The sequence below is a fragment of the Mobula hypostoma genome, chromosome 4 (genome assembly GCF_963921235.1).
Source record: "Mobula hypostoma chromosome 4, sMobHyp1.1, whole genome shotgun sequence".
NCBI lineage: Eukaryota > Metazoa > Chordata > Chondrichthyes > Myliobatiformes > Myliobatidae > Mobula > Mobula hypostoma.
In genome coordinates this window covers 100,519,648-100,539,286 of record NC_086100.1, presented here as the reverse complement: position 1 = coordinate 100,539,286, position 19,639 = coordinate 100,519,648, and the positions used below count along the sequence as shown (strand labels likewise).

General features: G+C 40.6%; 1 protein-coding gene across 4 annotated transcripts in view; it reads right to left on the bottom strand.

Moving 5' to 3' along the window:
• Positions 1–14,533: 14,533 nt before the first annotated feature.
• Positions 14,534–19,639, bottom strand: part of slc2a9l2 (solute carrier family 2 member 9, like 2) — a 268,228-nt gene continuing 263,122 nt past the window's right edge. For all 4 annotated transcript variants that reach the window (XM_063046289.1, XM_063046290.1, XM_063046291.1 and 1 more), the window contains one exon: positions 14,534–15,224. In XM_063046289.1, the coding sequence (XP_062902359.1) occupies positions 14,952–15,224 (273 nt within the window). In that variant the 3' untranslated portion in view covers positions 14,534–14,951. The remainder of the gene's footprint in view (positions 15,225–19,639) is intronic.

Genomic DNA, 19,639 nt, shown 5'->3' with positions numbered 1-19,639 from the left:
TTGCAGTCTGAGGCAGAGCATTTCCCGTACAAAGCTGTGATGCATCCAGATGCTTTATATGATATATTTGGGAAAGTTGGTGAGAGTCATCAGGGACATGCTGAACTTCCTTAGCTTTCTGAGGAAAGTAGAGGTCTTAATAGACTTTCTTGGTCATAGCATCCATGTGGCTAGACCAGGACAAACAGTTGGTGATATTTTTACATAGAAACTTGAAGCAAATGGACAGTAATTAACCGGTCTGGATTTGTCCTGGGACATACCTGGCAACTTGCCATGTTGTCAGATAGATGAGAGTATTGTAACTGAACTGGAATGATTTGACAAGGGCATAACAAGTTGTGGAGCAGAAGTCTTCAGTACTGTTGTTGGTATACTGTCATGTCCATAGTCTTTGCTGTATCCAAAGTCTTTAGCCAATTCTTAATATCACACGAACTGATTCAAATTGGCTGGTAACCATTGGAGGTTGAGATGGGTCATCCAGTTGCCATTTCTGGCTGCAGAGTCTTCCAAATACTTCAACTTTTTTCTTTAACACTGACGTTCTGCCTCATTTTTGCTTCTTTGTAGCCTTCTGGAGGTTTTTTTACAACTGTATTGCTTGACCACATTGCTGAGCTGAGGGGTTACAAGAATTGTCTATTGTTTTCATTATACTTTTTCATTCCAGGATTTAAATTAATTACCATCTGCTAGGATCGGACTTGAACCCAGGTCCCAGGATTTTGCCATGGATCCTAATACATGATAATACCACAGAGCCATTGCCTCAGTACAATTGAACAGCTTGGTGAGACTGCATTCAGTTTTAAGCAATATACCTTGAGAATCAGAGTCAATGGGAATAGTGAGGCAAGGATGTGGGGCTGAAATGGGAGCCATGTGGTGAATGGTGGAGCTCAGATTCACCAAAATGACTGTGAGACTATGTGGTCTTATTTATCAGATAGCCTCTGGTGAGTTTGTCTGCATTTCCTTGAGTTTCGAAATTAAGGGATGTTCTAATTGTGTGAAGATGATTGACAGATATGATAGGGGAGGAAGAGAGAACTGTTGCCACTGGTGGGGAAAACCAAAACACGGAAGCTTGATCTTAGATTTGAGTCAATCTATTCAAAGATAGTGTCCAAAAAGTCTGAAAGACAATAGAAATCTCTAACTACTAAAACAATGTAATTTGGTATTTTCATAACTTGAGTGACAGATATTTGTTGGCTGTATATATTGAATGTTATGGAACCAAAGATAAGTGGAGTTCTGAATGATAGAACAGACTAAGGGAAACTTACTCACACTCCCATGATTTTATAGTCCCAATTAATTAAAAAGGGAGAGAGGATGTTAAGGTGTAGAAAAAGGTTGCCTCAGAAGCACCCTGTGTGCCAAAACTCATCATCAAAGCAGATACAGCAAAGCACTTCATGCTACAGGACCAGCAGCATAGGCACATCCTTCTCACATCCTAAAGGTGTGCCAGAAGGTTAGTCATAGTCATAGTCATATTTTATTGATCCCGAGGGAAATTGGTTTTCATTACAGTTGCACCATAAGTAATTAAATAGTAATAAAACCATAAATAATTAAATAGTATTATGTAAATTATATATTATTAATATATTAATTATATATTATTAATAAAGGGATAATTATATATTATCCCTAGTGTTAGTGTGTGGCAGGAGAATTGGGGGGGGGGTTGATAATAATGTGAGAAAAAATATGTCAAAGGAAAATGTCAAAGGATACTGATGCGATTAATTTGCTGGAAGACTGCATAAGCCAGTAGAGATCTTGTTCACCAGAAAGAATTACAATCTATAAATCAATTAACAGGAATAAGGCAAAGGAAGTGGAAACAGACAAAAGTCTTTGCTCTTGCCATGTGGTGGCAGGAATGGAGGTAGCCATTTTGTGAGACTGTCCTTGCATCACCATTTTGTGAACTGTTTGGTGAATTGATTCTTGCTCAGGGATAACTTAATCAAAGCAACTAAATATGAGCCCAAGATATTTTCTGCTGGGACCATTCTCAGATAAGAAGATTGCAGAAGGAACGACCTGTGATTTGGTCACCTAGGTCCAGTGTTTGGCTGACCTGATTAGACTGGATTGAACCAGTCTGAGTTGGACTGAACAAAATAAATCACCTAAGGCAGAAGGCTAAAGGGTGAGCTATAAAGCTTGTAGCCTTAAGCCACTTTCAATGAAGCTAGACAGATTATCTTGAGCCAAAAAATTGAAACATCAGAGATTGATCTAATATGGAAAAAAATAAGAATGGAGGATTTTGGGAACAGAGCCAGTGACAAATGGATTTATTGGATGTTGGTCTCTACCTGGTTTGTTTTTAAATTTCCAAACCCATGTGGCATAATTGATATCAGACATGACTAATTCAATATTTCCCTTACTTACTTCCATCTTCTCCATTTGATAAATTTCATATGATCCTAAGATGATAAGACCATATGATATAGGAGCAGAAGTAGCCATTTGGCCCATTGAGTCTGCTCTGCCATTCAATCATGGGCTGATCCAATTCTTCCAGTCATCCCCACTCCCCTGCCTTCTCCCCATACCCTTTGATGCTCTGGCTAATCAAGAACCTATCTATCTCTGCCTTAAATGCACCCAATGACTTGGCCTCCACAGCCGCTCATGGCAACAGATTCCACAGATTTACCACCCTCTGACTAAAGTAATTTCTCCGCATCTCTGTTCTACATGGACGTCCTTCAATCCTGAAGTCGTGTCCTCTTGTTCTAGACTCCCCTACCATGGGAAATAACTTTGCCATATCTAATCTGTTCAGGCCTTTTAACATTTGGAATGTTTCTATGAGACCCCCCTCCCCATTCTCCTGAACTCCCGGGAATACAGCCCAAGAGCTGCCAGACATTCCTCATATGGTAATCCTTTCATTCCTGGAATCATTCTCATGAATCTTCTCTGAACCCTCTCTAATGTCAGTATATCCTCTTTAAAACAAGTAGCCCAAAACTACACACAATACTCCAAGTGTGGTCTCAGAGTGCATTATAGAACCTCAACATCACATCCTGTTCCTATATTCTATACCTCTAGAAATGAATGCCAACATTACATTCACCTTCTTCACCACTGACTCAACCTGGAGGTTAACCTTTAGCTGCACAAGGACTCCCAAGTTCCTTTGCATCTCTGTATTTTGAATTCTTTCCCCATCTAAATATTAGTCTGCCCGTTTATTTCTTCTACCAAAGTGCATGACCATACACTTTCCAAAATTGTATTTCATTTGCCACTTCTTTGCCCATTCCCCTAAACTATCTAAGTCTCTCTGCAGGCTCTCTGTTTCCTCAACACTACCCACTCCTCCATCTATCTTTGTGTCATCAGCTCTGCATTAAATAGCTCAGAGCTATGTCATTGGAGATATTCTTTCTTTCTCCATTCTCCAGTGTACCAAGATTAAACCTGCTTACCAAGCTGACTTCAAACCATCTCAAGTCCACATCATCCTCACACCATCTCAACTCTCCATCATCCTCACACCATCTCAACTCCACATCATCCTCACACCATCTCAACTCTACATTGTCCTCACACCATCTCAACTCTTCATTATCCTCACACCATCTCAACTCCACATCATCATCATGCCATTTCAACTCCACATCATCCTCACACCATCTCAACTCTACATCATCACACCATTTCAACTCCACATCATCCTCACACCATTTCAACTCCACATCGTCCTCACACCATCCCAACTCCACATCATCTTTACACCATCTCAACTCTCCATCATCCTCACACTATCTCAATTCCACATCATCCTCACACCATCTCAACTCTCCATTATCCTCACACCCTCAACTCTACATTGTCCTCACACCATCTCAACTGCACATCATCCTTACACCACCTCAATCGCACATCATCCTCACACCATCTCAACTCTCCATCATCCTCACACCATCTCAACTCCACATCATCCTCACACCATCTGAACTCTACATTGTCCTCACACCACCTCAACTCTTCATTATCCTCACACCATCTCAACTCCACATCATCATCACGCCATTTCAACTCCACATCATCCTCACACCATCTCAACTCTTCATTATCCTCACACCATCTCAACTCTACATCATCACACCATTTCAACTCCACATCATCCTCACACCATTTCAACTCCACATCATCCTCACACTATCTCAATTCCACATCATCCTCACACCATTTCAACTCTCCATTATCCTCACACCATATCAACTTTACATTGTCCTCACACCATCTCAAGTCCACATCATCCTGATACCATCTCAACTCTCCATCATCCTCACACCATTTCAACTTCTCATTATCCTCACACCATCTCAACTCTACATTGTCTTCACATCATCTCAACTCCACATCATCCTCACACCATTTCAACTCATTATCCTTTTATCTATGCTTTCAGTCCCTCAGCTCTTGCCTTATGATATTTCCTCAACAATGTTTTCCAACTCATTCATTTATACTGATATTTTTCACAATCCTCACCCACCCAATCACCACAAACTTAAAGGTTACTTTCCAAAATTTCTCATTTTCCCTCTCTGTATTCTTTTTGTTACCTGACTGTAAGGTGCCTTTGGACTTTTTCCGCAATAAAAGCATAACATAAAGGACAGCTAGTTCTATGCTTCTGACCGGACCCGGTTTTAAATATTTCAACCTTACTTTTAACACTTACGTGCTGGGCTTGAGATGAGGATTTTCTTGGCATATCCTCCTGTCATTAACTTCTGGTCACCATCTTTCCTAACTTGATTTGAATGTGCAGCAGAGCTTTGGTTTGAACCTCAGTTGCAGGTTGATTTACCTCTGTCACTTCTCTGCTGCCCTCAGTAGTTAACCTGCATTTATCTAGTGTTGCACCTTCAATGGGCTCAGTTTTTTACAGCAATACTGCTTGACTCCTTGGCTCGATAGTAACAGTGCAGTGAGGGTTATGCTGTTCTATATGCTACCGATTGTGGTAATGAATGTGATACCCAGCAAAACATGATCGGGTAAAGCCCTCCCTCCCCACCATTGTGCATATCTACATAGAACGTTGCCACAGGAAGGCACCATCCACCATCAGGGACCCCCATCATCCAGGCTGTGCTCTCTTCTCCTTGTTTCCATCAACAAGAAGGTACAAGAGCCTCAGGAATCACGCCACCATGTTTAGGAATAGTTATTACCCCTCAGCCATCAGGCTCTTGAACCAGAGGGGATAGTTTCATTCAACTTCAGTTGCCTCATCACTGAGCTGTTCCCACAACCTATGGACTCACTTTCAAAGATTCTTCATCTCAGGTTCTCATTATTTATTGCTTATTTATTTATGGTTATTATTTCTTTCTTTTTGTGTGTACAGTTTGTTGTCTTTTAGACACTGGTTGAACTCCCAAGTTGGTGCGGTCTTTCATTGATTTTATTATGGTTATTATTCTATTATAGATTTATTGAGTATGCCTGCAAGAAAATGAATCTCAGGGTTGTATGTGATGACACATATGCACCTTGATAATAAATTTACTTTTAACTTTGAACTTTAGAGTGAATATAGTGCCACCAAACAAAAAGGGAGAGAGTTTTAAGTGTCTCTATTTCTAAATAAATTTGAAGGTTTATAGATTGCTAGATTGCAGCCACCCTGAAACCAGCTGTGATAATTTTAGCATTTTACAGAGTAATTGAATCCTGCTTTAATACAGCTGGTGTGGTCCATTATGCAAAGGACAGCTGAATTAGAGAAAGATTGCATTAGTCGCGTTCCCTTGCACTTTGCACTCTGCTTAACAGTTGTTTATTTCTCAAGTGGACACGCAGCCCCCTTTTGAAAGGAATTCTGTCAGGGCAGTAATGATGACTGCATAAACAACCATGCTTAGTTTCTCACTGTACTTTGGCACAGAGCCAAGTGTTTTTGTTGCCTAACTCCAAGAATAAAGTCAGACTTCATTATGAACCAGAATCTGTGGTGTACAGCAGTGGAATTCTGCCTGAAGTTAACTCTACTGACAGCAGCTATGGATGTTTTGTAGAGTTTGGAGCTGCAAGTTAAGCACCTGAATGAGTGTGTTGCCATTACAGGTGGTGTATGGCATGAGCATGCAGAGTAATTAACAGTGTTCACCTTAAATGAGACAAAATAATGTTGCAACATTAGGATCTTTAGCTTCGTGGGGAGCCAATTTGGCTGCAGATTTACATTTTAGCTCTGACACACCTCCTTCACATTGTTTTTGAACACTGGAAGTTTTCAGAACAAGCACTTCATGAATACAAATCTTGGACAGTGCTGAAATGATACTTATGCTGGCACACATGTCCTCAATAATCCTTGTTCTGCATTTAGCAGCAGGAAAACCCAGTGATTCACCTGCATAATTAGTATATTTGTGGTGTCTGACCAAATGAATGAGAACCTATTCCAGGATATTAGTGATGCAGGCCCACAGAGAATTTATTCAGCAACTAACAGCAGCCTCCATGAACTGTGTATGTGCAGGTAAGTGTGACTGGACTTAAACGTAAACCTAGATCACAAGGACATGAGATCCTGTGCAATGGATTCTCCAATAAAATCTTTTCAGCAGTCAGACCAAACAACTTTCACACACACAATCACTTGAAGTTTACTTACAGATTGACGCATAATTGACTTAAATCAATTGTGACCTGTGCAACAATTCAAGAGCCATTTTTTTTCTCTAGTCCTGCCAAAGGGTTTCGGCCCAAAATGTCAACTGCACTCTTTTTCCATAGATGCTGCCTGGGTGCTGAGTTCCTCCAGCATTTTGTTTCCTGTTACTTGGATTTCCAGCATCTGCAGATTTTCTCTTCCTTGTGATTCAAGAGTCAAGTCGAGATTCAAGATTGTTTATTGTCATTCTTCAGTACACGAGTGTAGAGGAGAATGAAATGATTGTTACTCTGGATCCAATGCAGCATAAAAAGAAACACAATCAGCAGGAAAAACATAATAAATACAAAGTAGTTTCCCTCGTTTCAGTTCCAGTTCCTTGTCATCGTCATTATACTGAATATTAATGAATATTTGAAATAGCACCACAGCATTTTGTGACAGCAATAAACATTTCAGTCATAGATAGAGTCACACAGAAACATGCCCTTCAACCCTTCTAGTCCCTTTCTGAAGAACACAGCAGTGTTATTGGGCAGCAACTAGCAGAGCTGCTGTCTAGGTTCAATCATGACCTCTGGTGCTTTCTGTGTGGTATCCACACATTCTCCTTGTGATTGTGTGGTTCTCCCTGGGTACTCCAGTTTCTTCTCACATTCTGAAGACGTAAGTTAATCGGCCACTCTGTAAAGCTCCTGTTGTAGTGTGGGTGGCAGAATTGTTGGATTGTGGGTAGAATAGGGAAAATTAGTCAGTGAACTAGGTTGCCCAGTAAACTAACATAGAATTGATTTGACCAAGCACCCTCCTTCCGTGTTGCAAGGAAATACAAAACATTTGCAATGAATTTCCCCATTGTCAGAGGTCACCACTGCAGAGCTGAGTGGATTGTTTACTGCAGTAAAGACCTGGCAGAAGTGCAGACTCATCTCTCCAGGAGCCTCCACATAAAGAGGAAGGTAAACTGAGGTGAGCCAGTGAGTCTCTGAGCTATATCAACCTGGTAACATACATCTTTAATGATACCAGAGAATACTTTGTGATCGGTTGTGTCCTAAAATGGCTTCCTCAAACCAGTATTGGACCAAGGATTATATTTAATTCCCACTCGCTTTACACTTGTGACTGTGTGGCTAAGTACAGCTCTAACACCATATTCAAGTTTACTGTTGACACCACCGTTGTGGGCTGTAACAAAGGGAATGATGAATCAGCATACAGGAGGGAGATTGAAAATCTGGCTGAGTGGTGTCATAACAACAACCTCTCACTCATTGTCAATAAGACCAAGGAACTGATAGTAGACTTCAGGAGAGGGAAACCAAAGGTCTGTGAGCCAGTAATCATTGGAAAATCAGAGATGGTGAGGGCCAGTAACTTTAATTTCCTGGGTGTCACTATCTTGGAGTACCTGTGCTGGACCTATCATATAAATATTATTGTGAAAAAAGCATGCCAGCACCTCTACCTCCTCCAGAGTCAGTGGAGATTCAGAACGTTATTGAAAACTCTGGCAAACTTCCACAGATGTGTGGTGGAAAGTGCGCTGACTGGCTGCATTATGGCCTGGTGTGAGAACACCAATGCCTTTGAGCAGAAAATCCTACAGAAGGTAGTGGATTTGGCCCAGTACATCTTGGGTAAAACTCACACAACCACTGAGAACATCTACATGAAGCATTGTCGTAGAAAAGCAGCATCCATCGTCAAAGATCCTCACCACCCAGGCCATGCTCTTTTCTCGCTGCTGCCATCAGGTAGAAGGTACAGGTGCCTCAGGACTCACACCACCTGGTTGAAGAACATTTACTACCCCTCAATCATCAGGCTCTTGACCAAAAGAAGATAGCTACACTCATTTAATGACTCTGTTATATTGTTATTTCATGCTCTTGTTATTTATTGCTGTTTGTTTATATCTGTATTTGCACAGTTTGTTTACAGTTAACAGGTCCTGATGTTTACAGTTTATTGTTACTGTTTTACAGATTTGCTAAGTATACCTGTAGAAAAAGAGTCTCAGGGTTGTATGGGGTGATGTGTATGTACTCCGATAATAAGTTTTACTTTGAACTTTGCAGTCCCAGGAGGTGTACAGTGTGGTTCATCAGAGTATTGGGGTTTCTTGTTCACATCTGGAGCTAACATATTACGGCAGCAGAAAGAGTCATTTCAAACCCCACTCCATGCAATAAGAGCAGCAGTGGCCCAGTAACAGAAGGAAACCAGTGACAGTTCCACAGCAACAAATAGCAGTCAAATTTTCATCTACATGCCATCTTTTAGCAATTTCATCTGAATGCAAAGCATCAGTACATGTACATAGACATCACCACCACCTTTCTTGATCCTCTTCCTTTAAAATTGTCTGACATCCTGTAACGAATGATCAGAATTTTCTCCAAGTAAACTTTCAGAAGACTAAAGCCCAGAGCCATTGTCTTTGGTCTTATTATCAAATTTTGCTGCCCAGTCACTGATTCTACCCATTTCACTGGCACATTATTAAAGCTAAGCCAGACTATTCATGATCTTGGTGTTATTTTCAACCCCAAAGTGCAGGCCTGCTTTCCACATTATCATTAGGATGGCCAAATTTGACATCTGTAACATTGTGGAGCTTTGCCTCAGCTGACTGAAGCCCTCACCTTTTTTTTTCCAGATTTGAGGACCAAACTCATTTCAAATCACTTTCTTTCTTTCTTCTCGATGTAAACTTGGTGTTATCCAAGACCCTGCAGCCAATGTCCTAACTCATACCATCACCCAGTAGCTGCTGTTTTTACTGGTTACATTGGCTTCTGTTTAAGGACTTCTCCATTCCTGCTTTCAAGTCCTTCCATGGACTTCCCTCTTCTGTAATTTCCTGTGAACCTCCCAGATATCTGCTCTCCTCAGATTCTTCCTTAGTCTCTTCACCCTTGCCTTAGACATCCAAGAATTAAAATTCTTTCCATAAACCTATTCATCTTTACTTTTGTTTTTATCTACCTTTAAGACTAATCTCAGTCAACTGTTGTAATATCTCTTTGCGTTAGTTTTTCTTTGATAATACTAAATGTGACATTTTACTGCACTAAAGACATTTTTAATAGAAATTATTGGTGAATCTCAAGGTAGCAGATGGTAACATTGATCATATATTTACTTTGAACTTTGGTGAATTGTACCAGGTTTGCTGAGGTAGGAGGAGTTGGCCAATGTCCAAGAATGCAATGAATGCAATATGCATCTTTAAACATTACAATCATGATGCCCTTCTCTGACTTGCCATCAATTCCCAACATCAACACCTACAACATTCACCTGCACAATGTGTACTTTTACGTGTGAATGTTAATTAAATTGTATTTGGCAGCATTCTGTATGAGCTTAAATTAATTAATGTTTTGCAATATTTTAAAAAATAGAGGTCGATGCAGAATGAGAAGACCACAAGATATAGGAGCAGAATTAGGCTATTCAGCCCATCAAGCTTGCTCTATCATTGCTGATTTTTTTTCTCAACCCCATTCTCTTGCCTTCTCCCTGTAACCCTTAACCCTCTTATCAATCAAGAACCTTTCAATCTCTGACTTAAATATTTTCCCTTCCATGGTCCTCCATGGCAATGAATTCCACAGATTCACCACCCTCTGGCTGAAGAAATTCCACCTCAACAGTTCTAAAGGGGCATCCCTTTATTAAGAGGCTGGTGGATCCTCGACTCTCCTACTAATGGAAACATACTCTCCACATCTGCTCTATCCAGGCCTTTCAGTACCTGTATTCACAGTTACCATTAGAAATGCAATTACAGAACAGGTACCACTGCAAACATTACATCAGTCTTCCAAAGAGTGAACCCATGGTAGCATTTGAATTCCTGGCCATGTCCTTAGATGCTGAGCAAATCAGCTGGCAGGAGTATTTGCAGACAATTTTAACCTCTCCCTACTGAGGTCTGACCTTCCCACCTGCATTATGAAGACCACTGTCCCGATGCCAAAGAAAAATAAGGTAAGGTGCCTTAATAACTATTGCACAGAAGCTCTGGAATCCATCAACATGAAGTGCTTTGGGAGGCTGGTCATGGGACACATAAACTCCAGCTTTCCAGCCAACTGCAATTCACCTGTCACTAAAACTGGTCCATAGCAGATGCCATATCCTTGGCTCCGCACTCATCTCTGAAACATGTGAACAGTAAAGAGCCCTACATTACCGACTGAGCTCTGCATTCAGTACTATAATTCCAAGCAAATTCAACTCCAAGATCATAAACCTGGGACTCAACACCTCTCCCTGCAACACACATCAAAGTTGCTGGTGAACGCAGCAGGCCAGGCAGCATCTGTAGGAAGAGGTGCAGTCGACGTTTCAGGCCGAGACCCTTCGTCAGGACTAACTGAAGGAAGAGTGAGTAAGGGATTTGAAAGTTGGAGGGGGAGGGGGAGATCCAAAATGATAGGAGAAGACAGGAGGGGGAGGGATGGAGCCGAGAACTGGACAGGTGATTGGCAAAAGGGGATACGAGAGGATCATGGGACAGGAGGTCCGGGAAGAAAGACAAGGGGGGGGGGACCCAGAGGATGGGCAAGAGGTATATTCAGAGGGACAGAGGGAGAAAAAGGAGAGTGAGAGAAGGAATGTGTGCATAAAAATGAGTAACAGATGGGGTACGAGGGGGAGGTGGGTTCCTGACCAATAGACCCCAATAGGAAAAGAAAGGCAGGAACACACCCCCGCCATGATTATTCTCAGCACTGGTCCTCATAAATGTGCATCCTTAGCACCCTACTTCAATCCCTGTACACTCACAACTGTGTTACCAGATTCTGCTCTGAAGCCATCCATGTTTGCAGATGACACCACTGTAGTCGGTTGAATGACAAATAATAATGAGTTGGAGTACAGGAAGGAGATAGAAGCATGATATGAAGAAGATGTAGGCCACTGGAACCCACCACCTGCTTTGTCATTCATTACCCTTCATCTGCTCTTCTGTGTTCGCTTCCCATAAACCTCAATTCCCTAATCTTTCCAAAATTTATCCTCCTCCTCTTCAAACAACTCCAATAACCTTCAGCCCTCTAGAAAAGGGAGGCTTTTAAAAGTGAAATAGGATGAGATCAGGGCCAGCTTGTACTTACAAGAGTGAAAAGCAAGCTGGCAGGACTGTGGAAATTTGGATGATGAGGGATACTGAGGAGAAAGGAGGTATATGTTAGGTTTAGGCGGCTGGAATCAAACAAAACAATTGTACAGTCTAAGGGATGTAAGAGTACACTTAAGAATGAAATAGAAGAGCAAAAGTGGGTCATGAGATATTCCTGGCAGATAATAGAAAGGGCAATCCTTTCAGATTTTAAAACCATATTAAGATTAAAAGAGTAGTTAGGAAGACAGTAAATGCTTTAAGGATTGGGGTAGTAGTCTGTATGTGGAGCCATGGGAAATGGGCAAAGTTTAAAGTGAATATCCCCATCTGTACTTTACGTAGAAAAGCATATCGTATCACCTGCCAGCTTCCTGATTCTGACATCGGCCCCATTCCTCTCCAGTCCTGATGAAGAGTCTCAGCTCAAAATAGTGACTGTTAATTTCCCTCTACAGATGCTACCTGCCTTGATTTCCTCCAGCATTACATGTTTTGCTCAAGATTTCCAGCATCTGCAGAATCACTTAACTTTATGGAAGTTAGAGTATGGGGACAGAACAGTGATATCTTGGAGCATATTAACATTATGGTGGTGAGGAGGTCTAAAATGCGTAATACTGGATAAATCCCCAGCGTCTGACCAGGAGAATTCTCGAATGTTATGTGAAGCAAGGGAGAAAATTTCTGGTCCCTTGGCCTTTATATCTTCACTGTCCACAGCTGAGGTACTGGAAGACTGGAGGCCAGAACATGTTTTGTCTTTATTTAATAAGGGCAGTATGGACAAGCTCATGAGCCAGTGGTGGGAAAGTTATTCAAAAGGATTTTGAAAGTCAGCATGGTTTTGTGCATGACGCCTCCCAGATTTGATAGAATTTTTTGAAGAGGTGATCAAGTTGATTGAGTATAGAGCGGTGAGCATTGTCCACAACATCTAAATGTTATAACAATGTAAGAACTGTTTAGGAACAGTTATTATACTTCAGCCATCAGACTCCTAAACCACCGTGGATAACTTCACTCAACACTGAACTGATTCCACAACCTATGGATTCATTTTCAAGGACTCTACAACTCATGCTGTCAGTAATTTTGAGAAGGTTCCACATGAAGGGTTGGTCAAGTAGATTCAGTTGCTTGGCATGCAAGATGAGGTAGTAAATTTGATTAAACATTGGCCTTGTGGGAGAAGCCAGAGAGTGGTAGCAGATGGTTGTCTCTCTGACAAGAGGCCTGTGATAGTGGAGAGCAGCAGGGATCAGTGCTGGGTCTATTGTTGTTTGTTATCTATATCAATGATCTGGGTGATAATATGGTAAACTAGATCAGCAAATTAATGGTTGACACCAAAAATAGGGGTGTGGTGGACAATGAGGAAGACTATCAAAGCTTGTAGCAGGATCTGGACCAGCTGGAAAAATGGCAGATGGAATTTAATGCAGACAAGTGCGAGGAGTTACACTTTTGGAGGACCAACCAGGGTAGGACTTAAACAGCGGTAGGGCACTAAGGAGTGCTGTAGAACAGAGGGATCTGGGAATACAGATTCGTAATTCCATGAAGATTCTGTCACAGATGGATAGGGTCGTAAAGCTTTTAGCACATTGATCTTCATAAATCAAAGTACTGAGTATAAGAGTTGGGATGGTATGTTGAAATTGTAAAAAGCGTTGGTGAAGCCTAATTTGGAGTATTGTGAGCAGTTTTGGTCACCTACCTAAATGAAAGACGTCAAGATGATTGGAAGACAGTAGAGAAAATTTACAAGGATATTGCCAGGACTTGAGGACCTGGGCTACAGGGAAAGGCTGAATATGTTAGGACTTTATTCCCTACAGCATGGTAGAATGAGGAGAAATTTTATAGAGGTACATAAAATTATGAGGACTATAATTAGGGTAAATGCAAGCAGACTTTTTCACTGTGGTTGGGTGAGACTAACACTGGAGGTCATGGGTTAAGGATGAAAGGTGAAATGTTTAAGGAGAACATGAGGGTGAACCTCTTCACTCAAAGTTTGGCAAGCGTGTGGACTGAGCTGCCAGCGGAAGCAATTTCAACATTTAAGAGAAATTTGGATTGGTACCTGGATAGGAGGGGCACACAGGGCTATGGTTCAGGTCCCACAATGGGACTAAGTACTGACTAGATGGGCCAAAGAGCCTACTTCTAGTCTATGACTCGATTGATTGATTGATTGATTGATTTATTTATTATTTGCCCTTTTTTGTATTTGCAGTTTGCCTTTGCACATTGGTTGTTTGTGTGTAGTTTTTCATTGATTCTATTGTATTTCTATGTTGTACTGTATGTCTACCAGAAAATGAATCTCAAGGTAGTATATGGTGACATACCTGTATACATAAATAAATAAATTTACTTTGAACTTCGAGTAGGTGAAGTTTTGACTCGCACCATCCCTGCACCTTAAGCAGTTCTTTGTGTTTCCTTCCCAGCAGAGATAAATTGTCTTTGACCTGAATCATTAACTTTGTTTCTCTTCCCAATGGTGTGGTCTGGCCCACTGCATATTTCCTGTATTTTCAGTTTTAGTTTTAGATTTCTAGTATTTTCAGTTTTTCTTTAGTCTCCATGGTCCTGCCTGCTTTAAAGTGAGAGCCATCGTGCCAACTGCTGCCTACGGCAGTTTCAAGTCCAGTCCATAAAAATTATTCAAAATAACTCAAAAATTGAACAAATTAAAATGATTATAATTCTCAAGAGACATGTACTTCAACAATTGACATGTTTAATTTGAAGTCGAGTAGACTAATACATTAGCAGCCTGATACAATTTATTTTAACGAAGAGATGATCACAATCAGCCACTTTCCTTTCATACATATTCATACCCTCTTTTTCTTCTTGTGAGCCTGTAACTATTTTCATTGTCAGTACCCAGATGATAGCGCAGCTCTCAAACAAATTATTACAATTGGCATACATTTCCCTCTTAAGAAATTTTTGGTAAACGGTGCAGAATGAGATTCAAAAACACTGTAATAAGTAATATAGATGTAGATATGATTGATTCTTCATAGATGATGCCCGATTTGCCGAGTATTTGGTGCATTGTCTTTATTTGAATATAAATGCATAATGATTATAATTTAGAAAGATTTGTTGGTCCTTAAATTAAGCAATACTCTGAACAGCGTTGGAGCCCTCATTTGCTTTGTCTCCCATCACTTTATCTAAAGGTGTCATCAGAAAGTTTGGTTCCAGTTCAGTTTCCATTTCAGTCATCTGTCTGCTTTCTTGCTTGGGCACCTTGTTGATTTTGGCAAATGATTGATAGATTTGTGCAAAGGTTTTGTTCTTAGTTTCGGGTAAGACAAGGCAAAGATACAGTGATCCTAGCAGACAAATTGCCGCAAACAGCAGGAAACAGAATGTTCCCAGGCCACTCTGTGTGTATAGAAAACAGTCAATAAATAAATCAATAAAGATCATCACATTTTAAAAGGTTAGCATATTTTCAATATTTATTGTTTTTCTTTCATACTTTCACTTTGATTTTCATTACCACTGAATTCCCAGCCATTTCTCTTCCAGCAATGTCAACCTCAGAAAATCTGTTCTTCTCTCTGAAAGGACTTTCCTTTGTCACTGTTATCTTGTTCATCATCAATGGTTCATCCATTCCCTTTGCCCTGTTCCTTCCACTCACACTTTGTCTGAAATTTAAAACTAAGTTGTCCTCTCTCTTAACAACAGGAATTCTGCAGAACGCAGCAGGCCAGGCAGCATCTGTAGGAGAGGTGCAGTCAACGTTTCAGGCCGAGACCCTTCGTCAGGACTAACTCTGTCCTCTCTCTTCCCCTGTTTAACAAAGGTCATTTACAGTGGCATGCAAAAGTTTGGGCACCCCTGGTCAAAATTTCTGTTACTGTGAATAGCTAAGCGAGTAAAAGATGAACTGATTTCCAAAAGGCATCAAGTTAAAGATGACACGTTTCTTCAATATTTTAAGCAAGAAAACTTTTTTTCTTTCCATCTTTTACAGTTTCAAAATAACAAAAAAGGAAAAGGGCCTGAAGCAGAAGTTTGGGCACCCTGCATGGCAGTACTTAGTAACACCCCCTTTGGCAAGTATCACAGCTTGTAAACGCTTTTTGTAGCCAGCTAAGAGTCTTTCAATTCTTGTTTAGGGGATTTTTGCCCATTCTTCCTTGCAAAAGGCTTCTAATTCTGTGAGATTCTTGGGCCGTCTTGCATGCACTGCTCTTTTGAGGTCTATCCACAGATTCTCGATGATGTTTAGGTTGGGGGACCGTGAGGGCCATTGCAAAACCTTCAGCTTACACCTCTTGAGGTAGTCCATTGTGGATTTTGAGGTATGTTGAGGATCACTATCCTGTTGTAGAAGCCATCCTCTTTTCATCTTCGACTTTTTTTTAACAGACGGTGCAGTGTTTGCTTCCAGAATTTGCTGGTATTTAATTGAATTCATTCTTCCCTCTACCAGTAAATGTTCCCCGTGTCACTGCCTGCAACACAAGCCCAAAGCATGATTGATCCGCCCCCGTGCTTAACAGTTGGAGAGGTATTCTTTTCATGAAATTCTGTACACTTTTTTCTCCAAACATACCTTTGCTCATTACGGCCAAAAAGTTCTATTTTAACTTCATCAGTCCACAGAACTTGTTTCCAAAATGCATCAGGCTTGTTTAAGATGTTCCCTTGAACTTCTTGAATAGAACTTTTTGGCCGTAATGAGCAAAGGTATGTTTGGAGAAAAAAGTGTGCTGAATTTCATGAAAAGAACACCTCTCCAACTGTTAAGCACGGGGGTGGATCAATCATACTTTGGGTTTGTGTTGCAGCCAGTGGCACGGGAAACATTTCCTTGTAGAGGGAAGAATGAATTCAATTAAATATATTCTGAAAGCAAACATCACACCGTCTGTAAAATAGCTGAAGATGAAAAGAGGATGGCTTCTACAACAGGATAATGATCCTAAACACACCTCAAAATCCACAATGGACTACCTCAAGAGGTGCAAGCTGAAGGTTTTGCCATGGCCCTCACATTCCCCTGACCTAAACATCATCGAGAATCTGTGGATAGACCTCAAATGAGCAGTGCATGCAAGACGGCCCAAGAATCTCACAGAACTAGAAGCCTTTTGCAAGGAAGAATGGGCGAAAATCCTCCAAACAAGAATAGAAAGACTCTTAGTTGGCTACAAAAAGCGTTTAAAAGCTGTGATACTTGCCAAAGGGGGTGTTACTAAGTACTGCCATGCAGGGTGCCCAAACTTTTGCTTCAGGCCCTTTTCCTTTTTTGTTATTTTGAAACTGTAAAAGATGGAAATAAAAAAATTTTCTTGCTTAAGATATTAAGGAAATGTGTCATCTTTAACTTGATGCCTTTTGAAAATCAGTTCATCTTTTACTCGTTTAGCTATATACAGTAACAGAAATTTTGACCGGGGTGCCCAAAGTTTTGCATGCCACTGTATCTGGAATATTCCTTTCCATGGATGCTGCCTGACTTACAGAGTGTTTCCACCATTTCTATTTTTACTTCAGATTCCAGAATTTGTTTTCTTTTATTTTCAAGCTCTTCAAAACACGCCCACTTCCACAATTTCTGACAGTGTGAAGCAGGAGCGTAAAAAAATCATTTTCTCATTTGTCATCATCTGCCTCCAGCAGTGGCTGTGTTTTTGATCTCTATTACAGTAGTTATTGGCCACTCCAGTAATGAAATCTACTAGTACAAAGGCAGACTTATTCAATAAATTTAATGCCCAAGGCCCTCTTGTGATGGCAGGAATGCTCAACATTCAGGAAGGATGTAGCCCAACAGTTGAGAAGTCACAGTTTAGAAGGGCAGAGACTGATGGAAAATAGTATTCATACAGATGGATGCCTAATAGCTGGCATTGACATGGTAAGCTCTTTAGTCAATTGCCCTATCCATTTCCCAAAAGGAGGCCCAGTGTTAACCCTTCTCATAAAGCCATCTACATATTGCTTGAGAAAATTTTCCTGAAGGCATTTAACAAATTCCACCCTATTCAAATCCTTCCCTCAACCATGTTTATTTAATTTCCATAATATCCCAAACTCATGTGTTTATATATGCCCTGAAATCATCTGCCTAACCTGTCAGATTTCCTAAATCAAAATAAATGCAGCTTAGCTAATCAGATCTTCCTTGCTCCCTGCCCTGCTTCCACCTACTGAACTTAATGCTTTAATTTTTTTCCTCTCTTGTTTCAACTGAGACACAAATACTTTGGGTCATCACCCCACCAGTTTAAAACCTCCCGAGTGGCACTAGCAAATCTCCCCAGCAGGATATTGGTCCTCTTCCATTTCAGGTGCAGTCTGTTTTTCATTACAGACTACCTCTGCACGAGAGGAGATCCCAATGTCCCAAGAACCGAAATCCTTCCTCCTGCACCAGCTTTTCAGCTATGCATTTACCCGTTGTATTCTCTAATTCTTGCCCTCGCTGGCATGTGGCACTGAGAGTAATCTGAGGTTAGAGACCTTGAGGTCATCCTTTTTAACCTTCTGCTCAACCCTCTACATTTACTCTACAGGACCTCATCCTCTTTTCTACCTGTGTTGTTGGTATTGATTGTTGGTATACAAGAAGAATAGTCTTCATCTGCTCAGAAACTTCCTTAATCTTGGCACATGGCAGTCAACATAATATATTTTACATACTTTATTGGTTTGCCCAGTGTTTAATTTACCATTAACATATATTTTTAAAAATTTTTATTGTACTATTAGAAATAAAAAACCCACAAAATTATGATTTAGTAACATCAATTTTTTTTTTAGCAGTGGGTTTTAAAGTCGAACAGCACAGATACAGGTGTAGGCCAGTTGTTAAGCATCCAAACGAGGCTGAGAATAGGGCCCACTAAGGATCAATACAGTCAACTCTTGTGTGAAGCCACAAGAAATGGAGAGGTTTAAATGAATACTTTTCATGTGTATTTACCATACAGAAAGTCATAGAAACTAGGGAATTCAGTAAATAGGATAATGACATCTTGGAACGTTACCAAAAAGAGGAAGTGCTGTGGTCTAAAAATGAACAAAAAATGTAATAGGGAGCTTGAGGATATAAGTCTCTGAAGGTGATGGTAAAAATCATATGGCACATTTGCCTTCATTGGTTGGCCTTTGAGCATAGAAGTCAGAAGGTCATGTTGCCTCTGTATGAAATATTAGTTAGCCCACATTTAATACTGTGTGCAGTCTTGCTCACCACACTATAGGAATGATATGAAAGCTTTGGAGACAGTACAGAGGAGGCATGTTGGATGGATTGAAGAATATCAACTGTAAGGAGAGGTTGGACAAACTTGGACTGTTTTCTGTGGAGTACTGGAGATTGAGGGGAGGGAGACCTGGTGGAGGCCTATAGAATTATGAGAGTCATATGTAAAGTAGATAGTTTCTCTCCCAGGGCGGCAAGATCAACTACAAAAGGGCATAACTTAAGACAGCAGGTGAAAAGTTTATAAGAGGTGTGTGAAGCAAGAATTTTGTTTACACAGAGGGTAGTAGGTGCTGAAACAGGCTGGCAAAAGAGGTGGTAGAAGCAGATACGATGGCAACATTTAACAAGCATTTAGATAGACACATGAACAGGCAGGAATTAGATGGAGAGAGACAATGTGCAGGCAGGCGAGATTAGTTAGTTTGTCATCATTGCCAGTGCAAACATTTGTGTTCCTGTATTCTGTTCTTTATGCACAAGAATAACTTATAGTAAAATTAACTTCAGCATGTCAAAATTTGTGCCTGACTCCTAGAGTGCTCTGTAAACATAAAACATAGTGGCTTAAGAC